The sequence below is a fragment of the Melospiza melodia genome, chromosome 1 (genome assembly GCF_035770615.1).
Source record: "Melospiza melodia melodia isolate bMelMel2 chromosome 1, bMelMel2.pri, whole genome shotgun sequence".
In the NCBI taxonomy this organism is placed as follows: domain Eukaryota; kingdom Metazoa; phylum Chordata; class Aves; order Passeriformes; family Passerellidae; genus Melospiza; species Melospiza melodia.
In genome coordinates, this window is record NC_086194.1 from 109,515,543 (window position 1) to 109,542,981 (window position 27,439).

At 40.9% G+C, this 27,439-nt stretch overlaps 1 protein-coding gene across 1 annotated transcript; it reads left to right on the forward strand.

The window, feature by feature from the left end:
- Positions 1 to 5,426: 5,426 nt before the first annotated feature.
- SLC6A19 (solute carrier family 6 member 19) lies at positions 5,427 to 26,749 on the forward strand. Its single transcript, XM_063164213.1, has 12 exons — positions 5,427 to 5,726; positions 13,981 to 14,121; positions 15,571 to 15,708; positions 16,624 to 16,805; positions 17,559 to 17,669; positions 18,427 to 18,539; positions 20,998 to 21,126; positions 21,857 to 22,013; positions 22,151 to 22,355; positions 22,933 to 23,092; positions 25,325 to 25,487; positions 26,050 to 26,749. Exons 1-12 carry the CDS (start codon positions 5,525 to 5,527, stop codon positions 26,254 to 26,256), a joined length of 1,908 nt encoding a protein of 635 aa, XP_063020283.1. The 5' UTR covers positions 5,427 to 5,524; the 3' UTR covers positions 26,257 to 26,749.
- Positions 26,750 to 27,439: the final 690 nt, after the last annotated feature.

Sequence of the window (27,439 nt, forward strand, 5' to 3'; positions counted from 1 at the left end):
TTCTCCTTCTCCTTCTCCTTCTCCTTCTCCTTCTCCTTCTCCTTCTCCTTCTCCTTCTCCTTCTCCTTCTCCACTATCTTTATATTTCCATCCTTTTCCAGTTTAGGCTCATTACACAAGCAAGAGTAATTGTATTGCGCTATATGAGGCTTTGACTACTAAGTAGAAGCTGACTGGAAAGAAAATGGGATTAGGGTTGGTAAGATATTGCTATAGAATTAAGAGATTTCACTCCAGTATCTGCTGCAATACTAAAAAGGACAGAAAATAATGTAGTTAATCCTAACAGCCTGGTATATTGCAAGCAACGATGAAAATACCTGGAGAGTTACAGATTTGTCCTATGTCATAGCAGGCATGACAGACTCACAATGAGAGGATCATATTGCATTTCATGCCTGAAACTGTTGATTGCAACCTGAAACCTAGTTGCAAACAATGTGTATTGCCAGTGGCCTCTGCTTTTATGAGTGGCTTTACATGAAAGGACTTTTTTTTCCAAAAGAATAGTCCTGTCCTTCTTCTTCCTATTTGTCCTCCCCTTCACAGGATCCAGATTAAAAAACTTGCCCCAAGGCAGCCTGTAATGGAGGGCAGAAAAATCATAGAATCATAGAATATCTTGAATTGGAAGGAGCACAGAATGACTTCCAACTCCCTGCTCCTCACAGGAGCATAGTTGCACACAGCTTTACATAACTGTACAAGATTTCAGTTGGCTTTTAAATTATCTCAAAAGTTTTATTGTGACAATAGATAGGAACAATCAATACACTATTATGAAACTGTGCAGAGGAAGTTGATCTGAAAGCTGTTGCACAAGGTATCTGCTGAATCTTTTGGGACCCAAAGCTTCAAACTTCAGTTTTTAGAAATGGATTCCAGTCTTTTGTTTAATTTATTTTTGCTGCTAACTCTGGTGATCCACGTGTATCAGGATGTTCCAAAAGCCTGCTAATTCTGTCAGGTGTTCTGATTTTGTCCTTGTCAGCAGATGGATTTGCACCTAAAAGAAGACAAGCTGCATAAGCCCTTGTTTTCTGTTCAAATCCTCCTTTACAGTATGATGAAATACTACAAGTTCCAGAGGTGGAAACTGTACATGGAGCAGTTGCCACCTCAATTCCAGCTGCTGCCACAGTTCTGGCCAGCCCTGGTCTGTCTTGGCTCAGCTCTGCCCGCACCTGCGGGGTTCCTGGCACCCTTGGCACCACCGTGCATATCCTGGAGGTGGCTGTGGTTCCTTCCATGGTGGGGAAGGCGAGGGTCAGGCACTGCAGACAAGCACTTCAGCCAGGTCCTTCAGCCTGCCACCTCCACTCCCTCATGAAAGAGAAGAACCCATCCTTGGAATCACAGAATCGTGGAATCACTGAGGTTGGAAAAGACCCCTGTGATCATTGAGTCCAATCATTTTCCCAAACAGGTTCACCACCTTTCTGTGTCCCCACGTGCCACATTCACACACCTTTTGAGCACTTCCAAGACTGGTGATTCCACCACTTCCCAGGGCAGCCTGTTCCAAAGGTTGGCCACCTTCTCCAGGAAGCAACTTTCCCTACTATCTATCCAAAACTCCTCTGGCACAACTTGAGTCTATTTCCTCTGGGTCCTGTAACTTGTTACTTGGAAGAAGAGATCACCTCCCACCTCATTGCAAGCACCTTTCAGCCCTTCTCCGTATGGGATATCTTCCTGAAGGGCTGGGAGGAAGCTGTGCTGGCCCAGGGGTGCCTGTGCTGTCACAGGGAGGTCACAGCAGGAGCAGCTGCCCAGCAGGTAAAGTGTGTCAGGCTGCACCTGAGCTCCAGGGGAGGAAGGACAGCTTCTCTCCCAGCTGGAACATCCTTGTGAGCCAGCCTGCCATGGCATTCTGGGGGCTGCCTGTGGTCAGGTGTCCCTTGGCCCAGCTGGTACCACACTATGATCAGACCTGGCCCTACAAAAGGAAACAAGTGGCTCCATCCTTCCTTTGGCCTTGATTAATATCCCAAATAACTTTCTGCTACCATTTCTTTTATTTATTGCCACCGTCTCATACTCTTTCATAACATCATCATCACCATCATCATCATCATCATCCTGTGAGATGAAAGACATATTCATCTAAGAAAAGGAGTATGCCCACATTCTTCCACAAATGCCTGTGTATGTATGTTCCAGCAAAATATAGGATTTTTATAACATTTTTATAATATTTCCCTTTTAATCGGGTTTTTGTAAAATTGTGTGTTATTTACAGACAGGTTGGCTTACTTTTTTTATAGCCCTTTTTAACTTTTGAAAAAGTAGTACATTAAAAATGTGGGAGTAGGAGACAAAAAAAACCAAATGTGCCATTAGAAATATTTTAACACAAGTAATCCAATCTAAATGTATGATCCATTTTATCCTACATTTATAATTAGCAGTATGCAATACATTTCTTGTGTAGTCACCTATATCATGAAAGGATGAATTTCATAGAGATTTATTGGCCCTAATAGACCTGTGGGACCTGCCAAACATAAGCCTAGCATCTCTTGAAGGAGGAGCACAGGAAAGGGCTCTGTTGAATAAATAAGTGACTGTGACAGGGCAGGGCAGCCCCAATTGCCTGTTCCAGTCCACAGGGTGGCAATGTAGACAACACCTCCGAGCACCTGAGGATCACCCTGTAGCTGGTGCTGTCAGTCCTTCAGAAAAAGGCACAGTGCCTTCCAAGGTCATTAGCCATGCTATTACACTGATAAAGACTTCTGAGCTAGATGCTGGACCAGCGTATTTGCTTCTGCAAATATTTAACAACTGATAGATAACTAACAACCACTGGCACCTTGCATTACCAGAGCAAGATAAAATTCTTCGAAAGGAGGATTTTCTCAATGTAAGGCAATCAGGACTGAATTTTTGGATCCTGATAGAAGCTGCTTGCTCATGAAACTTAGAAGAGAGAAATTTTCAGTAGACCAGTTGCCACGTGACCACAACTAGATGTATTAATTGAACTAAATAGAAGATATAGCATGAACACAGTGTTGCGATTGACACAACAGAAGGATGGGATGCCATCTATGGGGACCTGGACAAGCTTGAGAAGTGGGCACATGAGAGCATAATGGGGTTCAGCTAGTCCAAGGGAAAGGTGCCGCACCTGGATCAGGGCAGTCCCAAGCACTAATATAGGCTGTATTTGTGCTTGGAACTGCACAATGAATGGTCTGGGAGCGCCCCTGCAGAGAAGGGATGTTGATGGACAAAAACCTGGATGTGAACCAACAATGTGCATTTACAGCCCAGGAGATGAATCAACCAAATTCTGCATCAAAAAAGGCGTGACCAGCAGGCCAAGGGAGGTGACTCTCCTCTGTACTCTGCGCTCGTAAGTCACCACCTGGAATCCTGCATCCAGCTCTGGGGCACTGCACAAGGAAGATGTGGACCTGTTGGAGCAAGTCCAGAGGTGTCCACAAAGATGATCAGAGGGATGGACCTCTTCTATGAAGACAGGCTGAGAGAGTTGAGACTGTTCAGCTTGGAGAAGAGCAGGCTCCAGGGAGACCTTAGAGCACCTTCCAGTACCTGAAGGGTCTTCAAAGAAGCCAGAGAGGGACTTTTGGCAGGGCGTGCAGTGATAGGACAAGTGGCAATGGCTTCAAAATTGAAGAGAGTAGGTGTAGATTAGATAATAGGAAGAAAATCTTCACTACAAAGGTGGTGAGACACTGGGACAGGTTGCACAGAGAAGTTGTGGATGACCCATCCACAAGCTGGGTGGGGACTGTGAGCAGCTTGGTCTAGTGGAATGTCCCCTGCCAATGGCTGGGAGGTTGGAACTAAATTACCTTTAAGGTGCCTTCCAAAGCATTCTGTGATTCTGTGATGACTCCAGGAACAAAGAACTAGGTAAAAATCTAATTAGGATAGTAAGCTCTGCTTGAGAGAAGAAAAGATGGTCTAAGGGGAGGCTGCTAAGGCAGATCCTGAAGGATCAGTTTAGGAAGAATGTTTTGTCGTTCTTCTACTAATGACTAAGGACAAAAAAACAGTAGCATGGTAATTAAATATTCCTGACACATTCTCAGAAGGATTGGGAATGCTGTAATAGTATCATTCAGGAAGAGCTGTGCAGCTTAATGCATTGGAGTAGCAGAAACAGAGTGAAATTAAACATATGCTTTCAGCAGCTTAGAAAAGGAAGTTCTGCCAAGCTAGGAAGTCCTTAGCAGAATCAGTAAAGGAGAAGCAAGTTGCTGCTCCAGTGGTTAATCAGGAGATAGCACATCCACAGACCTGACAGGGTCCTGAAAAAGGCAGACTGAGACATATTTCAGCTCACATTAGGGAAATAGTAATACCTATTGCAAGACCCAGGAAAAATCCATATGGGCTACTGTATGCAATTGTCCTCGTGAAGGATGAAGATTTTTGGTTTTGTAGCTTTTCTATCCAAAGATATCGAACAGCCTCTGGAATCAACTTTGAACAAACATGACAAGATTGCAAAGGGATGCTGTGGTGTGTTCACCTCTTTTTCCAGGGCCTGGACTTACAAGACCTCTCCTAGCTCTGTACTTTGACCACCCTGTATCACTGCAATGAGCCTGCAGCTGGCAACATTTCTTATTACATATACAGTGTTAGATTTTACATATAGTCTTCAGTGACAAGTAACTTATCTTTTGAAAACAACAAGGTTCAAAGGGAACAATGTTGTTATGATTGTGCTGAAATAAAGAGGATAGGAGAAGTATCTGTGATATTTGTTAAGTAGTGGGTTGTTTTTTTTTTTTTGACCACTATATCTAGGGTCACTGAAAAGGTGAAGGGACCTTTGATTTCAAGCCCGTTTATAAAAAAGACGTTCTTCAGACCTTGTTCTGTACTGATTAGAAGTGTTGGGGTAAGCAGATTATGCTTATGATTTTAAAGGTCAGATTTTATAATCCCTAATTTTATACTCCATCCTTTTGGTCAGAACGTTTAGTAGGGTACAATCTGTTACAGAGGAACATTCATTATGAAACATACAATTCTGTAGGCATACACAATTGGAAACTGAACGTGATGATGAGTCACAATCAGTTTATCTTCCCTGTAAAACATGATATGAAATCTCCATATTTAGTCTGAGGCCAGTGGAATCCCACTATTCCTCATTTGCTAGAGCTATATTTGTATTTAAGTGAGTTTAAACAGGGGAGTGGCAAGGGGTGTTACATATCCTTACAGGTGATTAAGGTTTATAGTCAAATTATCTCCTGAATTACATTAGCTGAAATCAATGTATTCCACTGGATGAACAGACTGTTCCATAAAACCTTGGCAGATAAAGCATTAATAAGTGTCAGAGCTGACTTGGTCAATTGAATGATTTGCTGACGCTTCTTTTTAGCACAAGCCTGCACTTACAAGTCCAGTGCCAAAGGTTCAGTATATATAGCTAAAGGCAGCAAATAGATGCTCTCTTTTTGAGCAGGGTTCTGACAAGCTGCCTTTCTCATTACCCCTCACTGGCAGCACTTTCAGGCAGGGAATTTAAAACATGGTAAAGCTGAAGCTGCCCAATCCTGGCCTGGAGGACAGGATACCCTCCCATGCTGAACTTGAGGTCCTGGAGAAAGAAGAGGCAGACTCCAGACCAAAATGGGACAACAAGGCACAGTATATGCTGACCTGTGTAGGGTTTTGTGTGGGCTTGGGAAATGTCTGGAGGTTCCCCTATCTCTGTCAGAGCCATGGAGGAGGTAGGTCTTTAACACATCTTAACTAACTTTGGGTATAAACCAGGTTTCATCTCTCTTTTGGCAAGCAAATAGTGGAATATGTTTAGAACTGTTCAGGTGCTGTGAGAACAGGGATGATCTCTCTAGGAGACTGTATAGCACAGAAGGTAATTTCACAGGTTGTGATCACGCTCTGAAGTCACGATACTGATGGAAGGAAAGGAAGGGTCTGTTTTTATTTCAGGACACAGGATTGAACAAGGGAGTCTTCCACTGTCATGTACATAGTTTAGCTTCTCATTCTAAACCAAATAACCCAATGTTGCTTTCCACAGATAGATAGACAGATAGATAGATATAGATAGATACTGTATTTAAAATATTAATAAACTTGGGACTGTTATTCTGCTCATGATACCAAATGATCTTTTTAGAATAGGTTTGGAATAGGTTTTTCATTGGGCTTGGACTGATCCCTGTAGAGTGAGTGTTTGTATAATTTGTTCTAGGATTAACAGCCTGAATGAAGTCAACATTAAAAATCTTTGTTTAGTTGGTGTTACTAAATCATTTAAAATCCAAGCATATATTATTTACTGCATAATTTATTGGAACTCCTTAAGGTTTAGGTAAGGACTGAATGGCCATGTTAGAAATTTTGTTTTCTTTTGCTGTTTGTTTTGAAAGGTAACTTTGAGCTGAACCATTGCTTAAATATTATGCAACAATATAAATTTTCATTTTCTTACTGACTTTTTTGTCTGCTATCTGGTTATTGTCCATTTTCACTCTGGGATATGTGTAAAATATATTTGTTCCTTTGCAATATTTGGTCTTGAATGAAAATTTTTGGCTTAAGGAACAGTATTTCAAAGTAATATTTTTTGCATGGTGAGATATTTAGAAATTGCTTTCCTTGTTAGAGTAGGGACAACTCAGGGCTCTGTGGGGAGTTGCTCACACAGACTCAGGGACAACAGCAGTTGCAAGAAGAGATGCTGTTATCATTAAGATTTCTCTAGCATGGGCTGATGTTTAAAGTTTGCAGTGCAAACTGGAGGTCATTTGCAGCAGAGTCAGGTCTTGTAGCAAAAAAAGTTACAGCACACACACAATTAGAAATGTTTCTATATTTGACAATTTAATTTGAAAAAAGTGGATGTATATCTCCAGAACTGATGGCACACATTGGCTTCTCAGGGTTTTAAACTTAGTTTTAGAAAGTGGACATGCCTGGATTTCCAGGGTACATTTATAGGCACTTCCTATCTTTTTGGTCTTTCTTTCCATTGTCATGTGAAACGCAGCTGCAAAGCAAGCACCCAGCAAATGCAAAGAACTTGGTATGGATCATGGTTTCATCACTGATGTCAGTGAAGATTTATGAATTGCTTGTGTGTGTGTCAGTCCTCTGGCAGCAATTCTCTTTCTTTCTCATCATCCTGTAACTTGTTCTTTGTCAGGAAACACTGTCAGGAACACTGACAGCAGTTAACCCTGGGTTCTTTCTGCCCTGGGACTCTCTTTCTCAAAGGGAGCACATAGCAAAGGAATTACAAGCTAGTACACAGACGTGTGTCCTTCTAGCTAGACTTGCTACCTTCTCTAATATTCTTCTGCACAGCACCAAATGCTGTGATTCATATCAATAAACACAAGGAATGCCTTCCTTTTAGAAAGGATTCCCTAATTTCATCGCACGTAAGGATGGAGAGCTGTTGTGCAATCCCTCCTCCTCCTCCTCTGCTGTACACCTCAGCCTCTCATGGTGGGTCTAAATCCAGCTCTTGCCACCACTGTCCTCCTCCCATGACAATTTCTCTTGTCAAACTTCTCCCTTAAATCAGAAAAAAAAAAAGACTGCCTGCTTTTTGGATGGATGCCTTTGAATTTGAACACGTGATTATTTGTATTGTAAAAACAGAACTCAAAGTTTTATTTCTGAAGACATTTTGGTGTTGGGACAGTTTCTGCCTCATGAGGTTTTGTGGCTCCTGCATCTCTAATTCCCATTCAGCCGTGTTTGCAGCATACCAAGCACCCAGTGGAGGCAGCACTGCAACATCTGGGATTGCAGCTGTCAGATTGCTGAAGGAAACTCCCTGACACCATAAAACCACTCCAGAATAGGATGCTTGTGGTAGTCACTGTGTATGACACCCAGCCTCAGTTGTGCTCCCTCTAACCAGCTTCACCCACATCCAGTTGGAAATGGTATTTACTGGGCATTGAAATGGTATTTACTGGGCATTTTGGGCAAGCTTTGCCTTAGTCTTTGCCCCTCAGCATGGTGGCCAAGGTGATTCATTCATCTTTAGATTTGTGTGGTCCAATCAGGGGCACAGATGTGCCTCTATAACAGAGCAGGGTAAAACTGTAACATTATGCACCTTTTTCCAAATTATCCACTAGAAAGCAAACATGAGTTCACTGAGGAAACTCCATTCTGCCACAGTAGTTCAAGTGCCTTTATTCTGGATGGTGTTGGTCCCCATTCTTTGTGTCTTCAAGATATGTCTTCACTCAATCCTGAGTGCAGAGCAGCAGGAATCCCTGTTCCTGCTCTCCCACTGGATACAGGGATTATGTTCCTCCTTGGATTGTTCCTGGAGTGATTATTTTAGAGTCCTAAAGCTCAAATTGGATATGATGGTGGATTATGGTTGTCAATTAAGAGATTAAAAAAAAAAAAAACCAAACCAACCAGCTATATTTTGTGCAGAAAATATCTGCGGTGGGTGTGAAAAAGTCCTGTGTGACCACATCTCAGATATTAGATATGTGCAGAATCAAGGTTACATAGACTGTCTCCTGAAAATTGTTTCTAATTTCTAAAGATTGGCTTTGCTATCTTAACTTCTTTCTTTTTCACTATATGGATGAATGTTTGGATCATTTTGGATGGGTGAGGTCTGGTATCAATTGTGTGGAGAGTACCTCAGCCAAGGACACTCCTGAATGAGATTGGGTGTCCACCTACTTTGTGAACCAGTGGTTGTACATGTTACATCCCTTATGAAACATAAATGGACTACAGTAAAGCATAAAATTTACCTTTGTGTGGTATTTGGACTTCAAAAAAGGTGGATTTTTTTTCTCTGCAAATTGTCCGCAGTGAAGGTAGTTAGGAACACTGTGTTTATAAGTAATGCTTATTTTCAGATGGTAAACTTAAATCTGGAATTATTTAAGAGCTGCTTCTTCCTAAGCACAGCACTATGACAGTGTTGTCACACTGAGATACCCAAATACACATAAAAAATTAGGTGGTTACATAATTTACTTACTTTTGTTATCATAGATAATGAGTTTATATTTTTTAAAATAGAAAATTTGCTCCAGTGAAATTTAGTGGCGCAAAGCACATTTTATCCTTTAATGTCTTAAAAGTTGTCAAATCCATCATTACCAAAGGCAAAATAGAGTTCAATATGCACACTATGTAAAAGGTGTGGTGTTTGCCTCAGTGATTTCACCAGCTTAATGAGATTGAAATTTCCCTTCATTTGATAGCTATCTCTGACATTGCTCATAGCTTTTGTTTAATCTTTATTGAGCAACATGTCATTTAATCAACTGTTAAACATTTTCATTTTATCCCTGATGACCATTATAAAAAAGAGGATGCATATTTAATGTTTAAACCATTGATTTTTTAAAACGTCTCTAACTCTACAGCTCGCATATGGAAAATTTGCCACTGCACGAGGCAGAACTTTTTTATCTCTCTGCATGCCACACTGAAAGAAGGGACAGCAATGACATCAGCAATTCCTCACCTAGCAGTTGATGAAATAACATGTTGCTACAGCTGAGGTCTCAGAATATGTTAGTACAGTAAAACATCTCCATCTGAAACCTGCCTGCCTTCCCGTCATGATGAACTGTGTGCAAGCAATAATGATTTTTTAAAATTTGTCATAAGCAGCTCTTAGATTAGAGAGGGAAAAACAGCTCTACAGATGTTCAAACCAAATATTATTTGTTTTGAAATACAGTATTGAAACAGGATGAGAATCTAATAGCTCAGTTGTAAGGTTTTCAGACTAGAATATCAGTCGTTTGTGTGCATATATATGGTGTCTGATTTCAGATCATTGGTTCGTTTGTTAGGATGGTAAAATTGTGGCAGCTTGAAAAGTATTTTAGTTTATTATTATTAGTTTATTTTTTTGTGTCCCATGTGTACCTGAAAGTGTTCTAGAGGTGTGGGGGTGTGGGACCTGGGGACAGGGTGCAGTGGTGGGCGCTGTGGTTGGTGATTGGGCTCCATGATCTTAGAGGTCTTTTCCAACCATAATAACTCTATGATTCTATATGGCAGCTTTGCCAAGTCAAATTATTGTTTTGCCATTATGGCTTCTTTCAGAAAACTTGAGGAGAAATTGAGAGAAAGAGAAAATGCAGCAGAGATGGATTTCTGAGATGGCAGCTAAAATTGAACCCTAGAAACCAAAGAACCCAAGAAAGAGAAAAGTGTTATATATCATACAGAGCTATAATTTTATTTCTCTTGAAAATATAAAAATATTCCTACAGCTAAATATTGGTAATTTCAAATACATAAAATGCTATTCAAAATGCTGAGTCCTTTGTGGCACATGCCACACATCAGTGTGAATGACTAATCACTGAAAAGTGATTAGTGCACCAAAAAAGATATTTTTATTGAAGCCAGTTGCCAAAGGTAGCTCTACAGACATGGTACTCTCAGACTTCTATATAGCATGTCATTTAGCCACACACAAAAAACCTTACTAAAAAATTATCAATTTTTAAAATCAGTATGGTTCATGTTACTTGCATTAAAACCTAGTTACTACTGTAAAAATGTAGACTGACAAACTAAAAACATTTCAGAGGAAAGCCAGAAGAAAAACTGAGACATACTTTTTGTTAGTCAAAGACTGAAGAACTCATTATTATTTATTTGTAGAGATGTTTGTTAAACTTCCAACTTTGCTGACTGTTCCTCTCTTTCTTCTGTGTCAGTCTATCTCTTCAGGAAAAGGATTCTGTGGACATCATCTCCAAGAAGAAGAATATCTCATTTATTTTCTTCCTCACTTCTCCCATCTCAGCTACATGCCCCTCCTCAGGAGACCATCTAGTCCTTGCAAGAACAGCCTTGCATTAGTGGGGAGCAGCTCTGGGTGGATCTGGGAGCCTCAGGCTGCTGCTGTCTCACTTTGGAGAGAAGTGGCTCTTTTGTAATGCCAGGAAGGAGGGAACTATGGTGATCCACCCTGGTTTTGAGGAAAGTGAACTCCCCTAGTTGCAGATTCAAATTTAGCATTGTGGTCTTAGTTGAGATATTGTTACAAATGGTCTCAGTGCTGAAGCAGACAATTCCTGACTCACGTCTTTCTGACTGTGTATTTCCGTGTCACAAACCTGTGAAACATACAGGGCTTACTCCAATTTTTGAGTACCTAGGATCTCCTCCAAAACAAGGCTCTTTCCTCTGTTTCCCACCACTCCAAGGACTTCTAAAATGTACTGACTGCAGGAGGTACTGCTGTCAGATGTAACAGGGCAGCCCTCTGTCCATGCTTTGCTGACTGTCACCTGGAAGGCATCTAAGCCAGAAATGGCAATGGACTCCCCATCCACCTGTGCCTGGCATCACTGCTGACAGTGCAAAGGTGTTGCCCACGTTGGCAGAAGGTCCGGGACTCACTGAAACTGTGTCAGACTCAGTCACTGCTAAGAACTGACTGTCTGTCCTTTCAGTTTCTAAAGGCTTGTCCCATTTTGTCTTTATGGACTTCCTTAGCTGTGCTGGAACATGCAGTGATGTGCACTTAAGGGCCCCTGTTCATCTGATTAGATGTGCAATGCATGCAAATTTGGCTTCAAATAGTTTGTTCTCTGCTGATTCTCCACCCTCTTTCTGTGAATAACACTTCTCATAACTGTTTTACTTTCATTTTCATAGTAAGCAAGATTGTTGCAGTGCATGCAATGAGATCTCCCTCGCTGCCGCATTCCATCCCCTTACATCCTGATGGCTTCCTTTCCATCCTCCCCCTCCTGATGGGAGGCTCAGTGGGACAACTTCCACACACGGAGTCTCAGGCTTTTCACAGAGTTACTTACAGTGCATGGAAGTGCCAGCAGCCATAAATGTGCCCTGGCTCCAGCCCCATGCCAGGCTGACACAGGTTCCTTCATGTCACACTCTGACCAGGAGCTCTCATGAGGGTAAAATCAGAGCAGCACACAATCACTGTGTTTATGCCAGCAGTTTTAAATTCCAGAGCATTCTCTCTGTCTCAAGCAAGAGACCTCATGAGAGTGTGAAACCTGACCCTGCAGAGTTTGTGTGGATGGCTCATCTGGGTCTTTTCTTGTTACCTGCTCTTTCGGATGCCGTATGGTCTCTGCTACACCACACTCTCAATTCTCTCTGGTAAAGCCCTTCTTGAGCAACAGTAACAGTCAAGTCCAGAAGATGGATCTGTACAGCTACCTGATTCAAACACTCCCCATTTACACTGAGGATAAGTCCTTGTCACCCTTCGAAACTCAGCTTGCAGTGATTTTAGATCACACCTTGAAACCTCAGCATGGACTGGCAGGTAGTTCAGCTGAGTGCTCCTAATGGAGTCACATCACCTTTTTGGGTCAGGTCACAGCAAGATCACTTGAGGACTTGATTAGAAATTATGTCCCTGGTCAAAGATCTTATTGAAGAAGGAAGTATACAATCTTTATAGTCTTTTCAAGCTATGACCAATTGCTCCTTATCATACCTATCAAAGAAAAATCTTTTTTCATAGCTGTCATCTCTGTTGGCAGAAGACCAGGCTGTTTCTGAGCAGCTTTAGAGAGCATTCAAAGGTAGTCTGAACCTTTTGGTTTCAGCAGACAGCAGCCAGGCTGATATTCTGACTTAGGATCCATTTTTTCTTACTAAAGTGCACAGTTCACCTCCACTCACACAGTTCCAGCAGTCTGGGCAGTCATGGCTCTCCCTCCAAGTCAGGGAGATTCAGCAGCAGCACAGTCCCAACACCACAGCTCTCCCTGTTGACAGCACAGTGGGTAAGATTTGCTGCAGGACTCTCAGAGTTGAGCCATCTTCTGTGGTGGACATGGCAAGAGTGTTGTCAGCCTCAGGGGATTTCCTCCAGGTGCTTATGGAGTTCCCTTTATTAAGATGCTGCAGAAGAAGTCTTTAAGTATGACATATCCATGACAGAGCAGTCAGATAAAGGGGTCCCATGACTCTCTTGGCACAGACACAAAAAGAAGAAAGGAAAAAATCTAAAAAGGTGTGCTCTGTGTTCACAGCTCACCAGCTTGCTTGATAGCTTGGAACCCCAGGAAGTAAATTTCAGTTTCTGGAATGGTTTTCAGTCTTCAGATTTCCTCTTTCACTTGTTATCTGATTTTCATTGCACACATGAGGAAAAAGTCAGTAAATACTCAGACCTGAACCCTTAACATTCTGGTCTGCATTCTTTTCATTGCTTTCAGATTAATTGCTCCTATCTAGATTAGGGAGATAAAGCCATTTTGTGATGACAGATAACAATAATTCTAATGTGCAGCAATATTCAGGCATTTGTCTCTGCACGTTTACAGTGCAGTGTGCCGCTCTGGGGTACCTCCCATATCCAAGGTACACCTTGTTCAGGAAAAAACTAAGAATACTTGTCCTATACTAACCAACTTTATCATCATTAACAGGGTTTGAACCCTGCACTACAGATGTCTTCTAATCAAACCCAAACATTGTTGAGAACAGATGCCAAGAACTTCTTGTTGTTTCAGGCACACAGCCCAAGGCTCCTGCCTAATATTTAGGGGTACTTTGCTTAGTTCATTCAGCTATTTCATACACTTTGCATGAGTCACAGCTATAAACCCATAATTTTTTGCAGGAAAAAAAAAAAGGAGAAGTCATTCCAGGACAGTAGCTATCTTTCCCTCACTTGCCATACAAAGGTAGCTTTTTCAAATTTTAACCTTGAGAGTGTATAATTTCTGTTTATGTGTGTCACTTGGGAAGAATAAGAATTGCTACCTAAAACAACAGATGTAACTGAGTGCCCTGCCTGGGCAATCAGGAAAAGCATTGCTCAGAAAGCAGGGAAGGGTTTCCACAAAGGGTTTACGGTTGCTTATCATGTCAAAAGTGCTTACAGGCTGCTTACAGGTCTGCTTATCACATCTCACAAGCCTAATGGTTTTGTTTTGTTTTACTACTTCACTTTTACTACTTCACTACTTCACTGATTGGAATTGTTATTTTTCTTATCCATTCCAGGAGCCTTCATGATCCCTTTCCTGATTTTGCTGGTCCTGGAGGGTATCCCCCTGCTGCATCTTGAGTTTGCCATTGGTCAAAGGCTGAGGAAAGGCAGCGTGGGCGTATGGAGCTCTATCCACCCTACCCTGAAAGGGGTTGGTGAGTCAAAAAGCTGCCTGAGAAAGCACAAGTCTCTGAACTGATGATCTAAAAAACAAATCTACTGGGTTTTATTTTGGTGTGTCATAAGAGATTTCAGGATCTATTAGTTTTCCCCTCTTCGTAGCTCTCCATTGATAGGTCAAACTAATCACGATAAAGCAAAATGACAATTTTGTGTTCACATTCCCAAGTCCTGTGGGTCCTGTTAAAACTTTTCCCTAATCTGAGACCAATTTCAGGCCTCAGAGATATTTTCTGTATTATCCATACTGAGTATGGTTAATACAGAAAATATGGGTTTTACCATTAGGATGAATCTTTAGGTGGGCCAAAAATTGTTCTGTAACTGTTCTTTGGATAAATATTACTTGAATCTTTATCTGATAGTCTTCAGCTCCACTTAATTTTACTTTTTTGCTTTTGAGAGTTGCCATTCCATAAGCCACAGAAACAGTATTTTGCAGGAAACACTTCTTCACCAGGGTACCAAACTTCTGAGTACAACAGTCCGTTTGATAATGTTGTAAAAGCAGCATTGTGCACACGACATGAAAACCTCCACAGCTGCCTCCTTACACAGGAGGTGCCTCTGAACACCAGGAAATATGGTGAGGGTGGGCAGACACTGGCATGGGCTGCCCAGGGAGGCTCTGGGGTCTCCAGCCTCAGAGATACTCAAAGCCTGCCTGGACATGGTCTGGGCAACCACCTTTGGTGGACCAGGTGACCTCCAGAGATCCCTTCCAACCTCAACCACACACTTGAAAGGGAGGGAACAGGGCTGCTTTGGCACCCACTGCATTTGTAAATCAGTTACAAAAGATAATTGTTCATTGCATCTGGAATTTTTCAAGAGTCTTTAGAACATGGGAGCTCTCAGGAGCTAATGATTAGCATTTACTGTCTACCAGAGAAGTCACCAGAGGTTGATTACTTGGGAACAGGCAGAGAAGGACAGATACCAGGGTGAATTCTGTACCTGATCACAGACTGTGACTCCTGGCAGCCATCCATCCTGTACAACACCACCCCTGCTGACTTTGCAGGGACCTCGTGGGAGAAGGAGATATTTCAGTCTCATTTAACCAAAATTCCAAGTCAGCTGAGCTTTACATGTGCCCAGCATCCCAAACTCCCTGGATATCAGCTGGCAAGGCTGTGAGCAGGATTGTGTGCTGTCTGTAGGGAATTTGTCCTCTCCTGAAGTTGGCTCTGAAGCGGGCATCACCTTCAGTCTCAGAGAGAGTTTTTAGGATGTAACTTTACGTAGGACTCACCTGTCCAACCTTTAGGAAAAAATTCACAGTGATAAACCTACATCCAAAATGTGCCAGATTTTTTCCATCCAAAATGAGAAGGGAAATGTTGGGTTTGATACTGTGTGCTTTGATATATCTTGAAGACAAGAGTGTTGCAATTCACACAGTCTTCTGATTTTTTTTTCAGGCATAGCATCAATGTTTGTGTCTTTCCTGGTGGGCTTATATTATAATACTATTATTGCCTGGGTGATGTGGTATTTCTTCAACTCCTTCCAAGAACCTCTGCCATGGAGTAACTGTCCTCTCAATGACAACAGAACAGGTATATTTCATAAAACATTTTATTTTGTTGCACAGCACAGATTTTTGTTTCTATCAGTTACTGTAAATGAGCCTTTCTGTGAAACAGCAGTCAGGCATGGCAATCCTGTGAGGCACATTGCACTATTTGATACTTGTGTTTTGTACAAATTCACATTAAATGAAATGTGGCCAGCATGTAATCTTTGAGGCAAATTTTGGTTTCTTTTATGAAACATCCTGGTAGATTTTGACAGATGTGTTCATATTCAGAATATTCACTAAGTGCAGACCTAGTATAAACATTAACATTTTCCAGATTTAAGCAATGTCTGTCATCCATCTCTTCAACAGCTCTCCATTAGCACATTGAAAAAGGACCAAAAAAAGGATAATCCATTTGAAACACCTGTACCTCTCAGTATGACAAGTCTACATCTCCTTGGAGACTGCTTGGTGACAGCAGCTTTGTTTTCCATAGTCAGCCCTGCATGACACTGTGTGAAGCAGGTTTTCCTGCTGGGTCTGTGGGTAGCTGTTCAGAGTGCTCAGCCCCTCTCCTCCCACAACAGGCATGGAAAGCCTCATATGAGGGCAGGCCAGGGCAGAATATTGCACAGGCCAGCACAGGGCAGGGAGCTGGGGATTCAACTTGAGCTGACAAGACCTTGAACAATGCCCCAAAGAACAGAAGAAAAGATATTGCTGAAGGAGGTGTGGGAGGAGAAGAACTACTATATTAAAATACCTATTAAACAGCTATCTTTTAAATATCTTATTTTGCCATGAAACTAGGCTCCAAAAATCTGAAATTTTGCCAACAACAAATTCATTGGCATGAAGTGGAACAATTTAAAACACTGATATTAATTATTTAGCTTCTTTTTCCCCAAGTAAATAAAAGACGTACAGAATGACAAGCATTTTTTTGTTACAGATTATATAGAAGAGTGTTCCAAGAGCTCTCCTGTAGATTACTTCTGGTACAGAGAAACACTGAACATCTCCACTTCCATTGATGATTCTGGCAGCATCCAGTGGTGGCTGTTGCTGTGTTTAACATGTGCATGGGGTGTGCTCTACGTGTGCACAATCAGAGGCATTGAAACCACAGGAAAGGTACTCTGTCTTGGGGGAACTTTTTATGACATGATATTAATCCTACAATTGTGATCCCTTATTTATACAGAATTAATAATGCTGTAGAAGCTGTCTGGTTTCTGAGTGAAAGCATGTCCAAAATTTTGTGTCATCACTGGGACTGCTTTTTGAAGAATGAAGGTGAATGAAATGGAATCTAGCTTGATTTATGTAGAGATTTTTGTGATCAACTTTTTGTGTGTCTTCCTTGTCTTTACAGGTCCTAGTAACACATTTTTAGGTATTATCACTTCAAAACTAATATTAATCTTTAATGCAAGATCAAGGGACTCTCTTTTTATTATGGCTATTCTCTTCAAAACATACCTATACAGATTTATTTGTGTTTGTGCAAGTCCTAAATATTATTTCCACAAGAGAGGGACCAACATTCAGCAAAGTCCTGAGAGACCATCCTTGAATCAGTCTGGTCTCAGAGTGTACATTATTTTGATGCTGCTTTTGAATGATCTGAGTTGAATTTCAACAATGACAATTTCTCTTAAATAGGCCACTATTGCTAAAAAAAGTGTTTATTATCCATGTGTACTACAAATATCACTTCATTGAACATTTTTAGTGTAGTATGCTAATTGTGGCTCACTTGAAACTTGCCATTATTGTTACTGAGGAAACCTTGATTATTTCTCTATTTTCTTTACTTTAAAAAAAAAAAAATCAAGTGTTTTGTTTCATTTGAATGGTTTATTGACTTTTTTTTTTTTGGTGCAGGCCGTGTATGTGACATCAACTCTCCCGTACGTGGTGCTCACCATTTTCCTGATCCGCGGCTTGACGCTGAAGGGATCGACCAACGGAATTGTGTATCTCTTCACCCCTAATGTAAGCCACTGCTTGGGCCATTGCTCAGTGAAACATGCTGTGGTCCTCTCTGTGATTAACAACTGATTGAAAATTAGTCCTCCCCACTGGTGCTTCTCTAACTATCCCTCAGGCACCTTAAAAAACCTTGATTCTGTGAGGCGAATCCTCTGCATTGGATATGAAGAGGATACATACGCACAAATACTTTCTCTGTCTCTCCATCCTCCATCAAGAGCTGTTCTAATGAGTTGAATGATCATCACAGAGCAGTGGGGTTGTAATTTATTTGGCTTGATTTATTTTCTTGTATTCTACCTAAGAACCAGCCTAAATTTAAAGCATAAATCATGTATTTGGGAGTAGAACCCACCTAACTGCCATATGAACAAAACATATGAACAAAAAAAAAACAAAACTAAGAGAAAGGTTTAATAATATAACAGTATTTAAACAAAATTAAAACAGGGATCATTTCCATAAGCAGATCTCTGAATGATTAATAATAAACACCTTTTCTAAAACCAGGCATGGCAGCTGTCAGCTATGCAAAGCATTTTTTTAATCAATTTTCAAAATACATAAAAACTTCAGATAGGTTTTCTTTTATATAAAAAAAGTAAGTTTGACAAAAATATTGACCTATTTGTTGAAATTCTTCAAGAACAGTGAGTTTTGCATGGTTAATGTTCTTGTTTTAATTGTTGTTTTAAATCTCTCATTCTTAGTTTAAATAGCAATGTTGGATGTGCTTAAAGCTGTGTGTCTGATGCCTCAGGTCAGTGAGCTGGCGAACCCAGTGACGTGGCTGGATGCAGGAGCTCAGGTGTTTTACTCCTTCTCCCTGGCCTTTGGAGGCCTCATTTCATTCTCCAGCTACAACTCTGTTCAGTAAGTAGCTAGTGAAAACCAAAATTTTATATGACTATTTAATTTTTTCAAATGAAACATCTTTGTTTTGCCCTGCTGTTGTGCTTCTTGGGTCTGTGCCAGCCTCCCCTCACAGATATAAGGTGCATCTCCTCTGACTGCTCCTAGCCCTCCCAAAACAAGATTTCAGGTCCCTGCTCTGGCTGACTTCCTAGAGAAAGATGTGGTGATGCAGGATAGGAAGAAGGGGACTGGCTGCCCAGCACCAGCTGATGAGCAGGAATTTCCTCTCTGGGAGCGCTCAGTGCATGGTGATGCCCTTGGTCTCAGAGCAGGTGGTAAAGCACATCTTTCAAATCAATTCACAGAACACAGTTTAAAACTTTAGCTTTGAGATGAAGAGATATATCTAATCTTGAAATTTAAATTCCGTTCCTTTATATGTGTGCTTTGGGCCAGGGAGTGAGAAATCTCATCACCCAGAGACTGATTCAGCCTGCAAATTATGATGCAATGCTATATTCTACATTCTCTCATAAAATATTGCAGCAACTACCAATGCCTCTTGGTGCCTACCATCCCTTCAGAACTCTTGAAAGCAAAACTGTCTGGAATTCACTAAGTGTAATATTTTTGATAAACATCTGTCATGGTTTGACGCTGGCGCAATGCCAGTGCCCCCATGAAAATATATTCTCCCCAGTGTCTACTGTGAGATGTGACCAAATCTTAGCACCTATTGGTTTGACCATCAAACTCCCAAAATCTCACTTCCTTTTCAAAACAGGACAACATCTCTGAATTAAGTTTTGGATATGTGGTTTGGTCATGCATTCAGAGATCTGTGTTTCAGTTTTGTCTTGGATTCAATTACCCACAGCAGCATTTCAGTCCCTGAGGAAGTTCTTTGCCACCGCTCTTGATTTCAGGTGATTTTGAAAAGATCACCTGGAATTTTTGGTGTCTACAAGTCTCAATGTGAGATGTCAAATCCTGCCTAAGGTCCAAGTCAATGTCCCACAGCCATGGGGTCAGACCTGGGAGCATCCACCTTTCCAAAAGACACAAAGAAAAGGAGCAGTGTCCTCTGGGTTTTCCAACACACTGGGCAGTTGCGTTCAGGCCATGTTCATTCAATGCTCAATGATTCGTGACTTAAGGAGGGAACTGAACAAAGTCACCAAACTCCCAATGAATATAAGTAAGAACATTCCCATGCAAATTCCACAGTGTTACCCTGTGGTGTTGGGCCACCTGCAATCCAGCACCAGCTGCACCAGGTGTCAGTGAGTCTGCCCCTAGATGGTTTGGGAGTACAAAAACATCAGAAAATACAATAAGGTTTCAATGCTATCAAGGATTCAATAATTCACAATGAGAAGGAGCTTGAGCATCTGACTTTCTCTAAAAAGAAGAAATGTTTTTTACTCTTGTCATTGAGAATCTCATGTTACATTGCAAAAACTGACACAAGACTACAGCAAGGAATTTCCATGCAATGTCCTACATCCAGGAGATATAGGCAGGAGATGCCTATTTCCAATGCTATAAATGGGGAAAGGACACAGTGTGATAGGTCTTGATTGGACAAGCTTGTCTCTCCTCTTGAACATGCTCAGAAAAACAATATCAAGTTTATCTCAATAGTCCTCTCTTGCCCAGAAAAAATGAGTTATCTACAGTTTTACAGTCTTCTCTTGCAATGATTAACTAATTTAATATTGATATTTTATCTTGTCCCTCAGATGAAAGTCTGTTTCTGGCTCTGCAAATTCTTTGCATTAGCACAGGCACACTAGCAAGAAGTGCCTGCAGCAGAGGCATTTCTACAAAGAGTTTTTCTGTCCATCTATTCAGCATATTGTTACATTGTTCTTCCAAAACTTGGGAACATTTTGAACCATCTTTTTTTCAAGGGTCAAATAAAACTGTTCCCAAGTGCTCTTGGCTGCTGCAATTTCACCATACCCAAGTGCTATGAAAAGTAAACTTGTGCTCACTTTTCATGTCTGATATTTGGATTCAAGCCCAAACCTTTCACCTTGCAGCACAATACACCAGCAGTGAAGGCACAGCCCGTGGCAATGTGTTTCTGCACACATCCACAACAAGCTTGAAAAGGAGGAGACTCTTTTGCCCCTCATACTTTTCTTCCCATGGACCAAACATGACAACAGCTCAGGCAATTATTCCTTATGAACGGGTTATTTGAAGAGGAAAAAAAAAAACACCAAAAGCACCGAAAGAAACCAAACCCATAGCTATTAAATTGCTTAAGGCACAAAGTTTCAATTTACTAAATCTAACAGCACTACTTGTGTGCTTTTAAAGAGCATACTTATGTACCTATGCATCCTAGACTACTTTTTTCTTAAGTCTTGGTAGCCAGTTTTACTATTAATTTTAGGAATGTGTTTTACTATTAATTTTAGGAATGTGTAAATTTAGGAATCCATTCTTTCTTCTCTTTGAATTGCAGCAACAACTGTGAGAAAGATGCTGTGATCGTTTCAGTGATCAACGGTTTCACATCCATCTATGCTGCCACTGTCATATACTCCATCATTGGGTTCAGAGCCACAGCAAGATATGATGACTGCTTTGACAAGTGAGTTATTGGGGGAAAAAAACCCACAGAATATGCAGGTGTTTGTTTGTCTGAGGCAGCTCTGTTAGCCTGCTGACAATGGATTTATCATTTATTGCAGCTCTTGACTCACATGGCATCAGAATTACTCATTACTCATAAAAATACAGAATCTTGTGGAACAAACCCCATAGAAAGTGATAATTGTTTAAGTCACCTTATTTCCTACATAAATATGTTTTTCATTATTCTCCATGCTGACATAGGGCATGAATGTAATATTCCCTGGTTCCTGTGTTAGCTCTGTGTTTAGGTTCCCTCCTGGAGAGCTCAAAAGCTCAGGTCTCATCAGAGGTGCCTCATTTTACCCAGGCAGTCAGACTCTGTGGTTTCCAGTCTAGTTCCTCCACATTCAGCTGTGAAACTGCATGATTCACAGCTGCTGACAACTTAGACATTCCCATAAACCACCCAGTCTAGGGACTGGTGTTCAGTTTGCAATGCTAACACAAGCACCTAAATCCTGCATGGGTTTCTAGAGTGTCCATGCATTTAAAATCATCTATGCCATGAGAGACAGTGTTATATTCACCTTGGAAGAAAGAAAATTGCACATGCACATCTGATGGACTTTCCAATGTCAAATCCAATCTTGATATTGTACTCTTAGTAACTTGTTTGATGATGTAAACGAATCCTGATGATGCTTACAAATTAATAATTTCAAATTCCTTACATTTCACTTTTTCAGGAATATTCTTACTCTGATGAATGCATTCGATTTGCCAGAAGGTAACGTAACCCAAGATAACTTTGAACAAATGCAGCAGCTGTGCAACATGACTGATCCAGCAACTTTTGCAACCCTCAAGTTTGAAACCTGTGATCTGGAAACTTTCCTGAATGATGTAAGTTTAACAACCTAACAGATATTGATACCTTAAATATGGTGGGCATGCATAGCAACTATTTAATTGCCAAGTCTAGTGACTACCAATGTAAATTTAAGTGCTGTGTGATGTTAATGATCCTAAATCTTCCCCAGGGAGCTGAAGGAACTGGCCTAGCCTTTATTGTCTTCACTGAAGCAATCACCAAAATGCCTGTCTCACCTTTGTGGTCCATCCTCTTCTTCATCATGCTCTTCTGCTTGGGTTTGTCATCTATGTTTGGAAACATGGAAGGTGTGCTTGTACCTTTACAAGATCTCAAGATTATATCCCCCAGAGTGCCTAAGGAACTTATTACTGGTAAGTGCATTTTTAGACACTAGTGACCTCCCCACCCTCCCCAGAAAGCAGCTTGTGTGCTGAAAAAGCAGCCCACCCCACTGCTACCTTCTGATCTGGAATGGTATAAGACTCCCAGATAACCTACTGAAGATTTTCTCATGTTCCCCAGTGGGGCAGCTCGTGTGAGGTTCCTTCTGAGCCTGCAGGCAGCTGTTAACCCTTAGGCCTGCCCATCAGCCTGCTCTTGATGACCACTGCAGCCTCCATTGGGAAGCTGAAGGACCTGAGTCCTTCATCCAGGCAGGATTTCTCTCAGAGCAACATTATCCCATCATCTATGGAGAAGAGAACCTGTTTTCTCTCCTCAGCCTTCTCCCTTTTTGTTTGCCACATCTGCCACCTGTGTAATGTTAGGAGAGTTTTACCCAAACAGAAGCCAGCCTCCCCAGAGTGCCATTAAAAAATAAAGTGGTGGCCTTCAGGCTGCAAGAGTTACTCTTTAAGCTTTATAGCTAGTGGGGAAATACTTTTCTTTCCCATTTTGCTTTAACTTTCACACCTAAGTGTGCTGTTGTTTTTGGTTTTTTTCCCACAGGTCTCGTTTGTTTGGTGTGTTATTTGATAGCTTTCATTTTTGTGCTGAACTCTGGTAATTACTGGCTGAGTCTGTTTGATGGTTATGCTGGCTCTATTCCCCTGCTGATAATTGCATTTTGTGAGATGTTTTCAGTCGTCTACATTTATGGAATAGACAGGTATGAAATACAGCTTAACCATCACTTGATATCAATGCATAAAGTGATTATTGTTGTATAGCTACAATCTCACTGCATCTCTGCACACAGAATTTCTGTTATAGAAATCAATGAAATTATGCAGCTACAATTTAGGGTTCTTATATGTTTCAGGTTTTTTAAAGAGTTCTCAGCGAAAAGAAATAATGCTTGCCAAGTATTTGTATGTGAAAGCTTTCCACCAAATTAATACATTATAATAAATAATGCTTTTTAACAACTAGTTCAAATAAAGGTATCCCTAAGATATTGCAAGAGAATATTAAGCATCAATGGAGTGCATTAATAGGAATGCAAATAATTTATTTTTAAAGTAGGCATCAGAATGTAGATATTTGCAACAGTTACATAAGAGCCACTATAGATCATTTGCCTTTTAAATATGGTGACATTTATAATAACTCTTCTTCAGGATAATTGCATCAAACGTTTAATTAGCAGAAGCAAAGTACACACACACTGGCACCGAGCTGAAAGTTTAACCCAGAGTTATATGCCAGGAGTGTTTACAGGGAGTGCTAAATGATGCTCTCCAGTACAGGGATCTCCAGACGGGCTGCAGACATTAGTTTACAGCAGCTTGCAAATCCAGGCTACTGAGATACGTTCTTAGCTGATAAATCCAGGACTTTATCAGTTGGAGCAGTGAGAAATTATCCTCTCAACTTTCTACAGGTGTAATAAATCCAGTTTCAACATCTTCATGTTTGTAATAAAAACACAAGAAATGTGAAATAAAGTACAGGGAATTCAATCACCCACAAGTTTTACTTGAACTTGTGCCAGATTCAGCTACTGCTCCTGGCAGTGGGGTGAATGCCCTTGTGACCCATTTTCCCATACTTTTATGCTACTTAAGGAAGCATGAATCAGGTAAGGTAAATTAGATGGTGTACTCTTGAGAAAGAAGGCTTATTTTAATTTGTTAAGGCCAGAAAAAGCTATGTAGATCACTTTTCCTTCCCTTTAAAATCTCTGAACTCCCTATAAAGTAAATTAAAATAATTCCCAGGACACAAGCATGGGTTGAGTCCCTAAAGTGGGGGCAAGGTGTGTGTTTGTGTTTGATTCAGAAAAATGCCTCATACCAAACTTTAATGTTCCTGGCCAGTACACACCACTGTAGCCCTCTTTGAGAGCAGAGCTTTTCAGGGCTGCCCAAGTGTGGTGTTACCTGCTCCAGATGAGTTTCTGTGACCTTTTTCTGAGAAAGGGTCATTGTTAGAAAGATGGCTCTGTTGCTTGAAGGAGAACGTGTGTGTCATCCATGACACTCGTAACTACACCTGAACATGCGCTGCAGTCAGGACATGGGGCTCCATGGCTTTTAAGACACTCAGATCTCAGAAGTTAGAGATGAAAAGATAAAATAAATTTCCATAGTAATTGAGATTCTAGTGGATTCAGTGTGTTGTTCATAGTTGAAGGACCAACTGATTAGTTCCCTCAGGGTTATTCCCATAGGACATGCAGGAAATCCAGACAAAAGGACTAAAGCAGAAACCTGAAACTTCCAAACTATTTTTTAAGATGTGTGTGCACAAGGTGTTGCATTATATGTAGAAGACATAAATTGGTTCGGGAATGATGCAGACATTACCACACTCAAGGCAGGGCTTTTTTCTTCTTGTGGAAATATTTTTGCCCCACTGACCACTCCACGTTCCATGAATTATCCAAATAACACAATGTAGATGTTTTTAATAATGTGTACAGTTAAAAAATGTTTCATTATTCAGCCTGAGAAAACTGGTAGATATCCAAATTTAGACAAACACTGTATTATACTCTAATTATTAAATTATTTTATTTGCTTTTGTTCTTTTTAAATATTGTATCACTCCCTTTAATTTATGCAGTTCTGAGATACTTATCAAAAAATTGTGAAGCAATATGTTCTGGGGAAAATCCATCTGCACTGACTCTTTTCTGTTGAAGCTATTTCACATATGCCTCACAGATATCTCCAAGATAGTACATCTCCAAAAATAATTTTCCAAACTTGCAATGATATGTGCCTTAATTTGAACTAGTGAGGTCTAACTCCTGATCTTGTAAATTCTGGTCTCAAACTGACATTAGCAAATTCCTGGGAACCACAGTAAGGGGTAGTTTGGATTTTCCCATTTATGAGCAGGCATTCTCTTATCCGGGCCAGCTTTGTAGTCTGAACCTCCTGCTTTTTGTTTCTAGGTTTAACAAGGATATTGAGTTCATGATTGGACATAAGCCAAACATTTTCTGGCAGGTTACCTGGAGACTCGTCAGTCCTCTCATTATGTTAGTTATCTTTTTCTTTTATTTTGTGGTGAAAGTCAACCAAGAACTGCTCTACAGTGTTTGGGACCCTAACTATGTAAGTGTGTAAACCAAAATATTTATTTAGAATTATTTTAAGTATTCTTCTTTAATGTAATAGTCATTGTCAGTTATATTCATCTTCCATCTAAAACAGTTTTCTGGCAAACTTGCCACAAGATATGGAAATGGGACTGCTTTCTTTTCTCCTCTTTTGCAACCTCACTTCCCTCTTATTAATGTTTTAACCCTCCCTCACCCTTTGATTTCAGCCTTCCCACAAAAAGGCTGATTGGCCATAAGGCCCTGGTGGCCTCTCAGGCCCCCCATGCCCACGTTCCTTTCTGCCAAGGAAGAGTTCCAGTCCCCCGTCTCCCTTCCTGGCTCTTACTGCTTTCATGCCATTTTCTTTACATCACTTGAAAGTAAAAATAAGCCCAAAACAGCTGAGGCTGGAAACCCTTGAGCTGAAAGCTGCTGTGGAATTGGCAGACTGTTGTGCCATTATGGCTGGCCAATGTCCTCATTACATTTTTGATCTGTTGAATTACTGAATGTGTGCATGGTCCCAGATATTTGCTCCTCATGACTTTCTACAACTTGGTTGTTTGCTCTTTCAGGAGGAGTTCCCCAAAACAGAGAAGGTTGAATATCCCCCCTGGGTGTATGCTATCATTGTAATCCTTTCTGGAGTGCCCAGTTTGACCATCCCTATCTTTGCCATCTACAAAGCCATCAGGAGCCACTGTCAGAAAAAAAATGATCGTGCTGGCCTTATCGCTACGTCTGAGACTTCCATTAATGGAAACTTGAAGTATACATCATAAACCTTTTGTTTTTTCAAATGTGGAAGGATGCCCTGTCAGTGAGGAAAGTAAAAAAAATATATTTTTATGAATCTGGAGTTAATTTTATTTTCATTGAAGGGTAACCATGTGTTGTTTCCAGGTAAACATTTGCATAACAAGGCAATGAACTGTGAAGAGATGATGGCCTGGCTTCTGGAAGCAAAAAAACGTGACATTTGCAAGTGATTGGGGCACCAGGACAAATAATTTGTCCCTTTCTGGTTCTGAAGCCAACTTGCTTGAAACTGGCTTCTATCCCCTGTGCTTGGGGATGCACTGTGCATGAAGTGACTCTTCCATGTGTAATCATTCTTGGGTTGGGTGGCCAATATGAAGGGTAACTTAATGCTGTCCTCTCTTGCACATTAAATTGTTTTTACTTTACATACCACTGTGTTGCACAAAGCTACTAATATTATTTGTTTCATAGAGAAGTTTAAATATTTAATAAAAACATTTCTAAGTATGAGAATGACAACTTGATTAATTTGGAATTCTATATATTTTATAAATTGCCTATAACTTCCAAGTTCCTAGCAGATAGTGCTGCATTTGCTGATGACAGGAGAGGTAATCTTGCAATGGGGCAGCAGCAGCTCAGGACACAGCAAAATCTGCCTTCTGTGGCACCTGTGAGCAAGGGGTGCACCACTTGCCTGGGGAATCCGTGCTGATGGGAGATCCAAGGCACACCAAGGTGCAAATCTTGCTCCCTGTTGCCATCAAGGTAGGTGGCTCTGGTTCATGTTCATGTACATACACAAACACACACACCTGACAACTATTTGAATTTTTTAACTTCCTTCCATGTGACCCAGTGGAGCTCAGTGAGGGATCCCATTCCTCATGTGGCCACCAGAGAGGAAAGGGGCACTGTTAGAGCACGCAGGCAGAGTGCCTGGAGCAGTGTCCATGTCCCCTCTGGATGGGGGATCCTCTCCATCCAACTGTCTGTGTACATGGACAGTCATACACTTGTATAACATTGCAGCAGTTCCTACACACACCTTTTGAAACCAGAATGGATCCAGTTTAGATCCTCATACTGGTTGTAATCAATGTACTCTATTAAAAGGAATAGGTACACTTAGGGTATATTAACTCAAGAATGTATCTTTAGGGCAGTCTACCTCCTCTAAATTGAGAGTAAAGTGCATTGCAT

What these genes read in the sequence shown, in the direction of transcription:
- SLC6A19 (XM_063164213.1), top strand. Translation starts at nt 5,525, where the DNA reads ATGGTAAAGCTGAAGCTGCCCAATCCTGGCCTGGAGGACAGGATACCC. An exon ending in TGTATCTCTTCACCCCTAAT is followed by an intron (nt 17,670 to 18,426) that starts GTAAGCCACTGC and finishes CTGATGCCTCAG; the next exon opens with GTCAGTGAGCTGGCGAACCC. An exon ending in TCCAGCTACAACTCTGTTCA is followed by an intron (nt 18,540 to 20,997) that starts GTAAGTAGCTAG and finishes TTTGAATTGCAG; the next exon opens with CAACAACTGTGAGAAAGATG.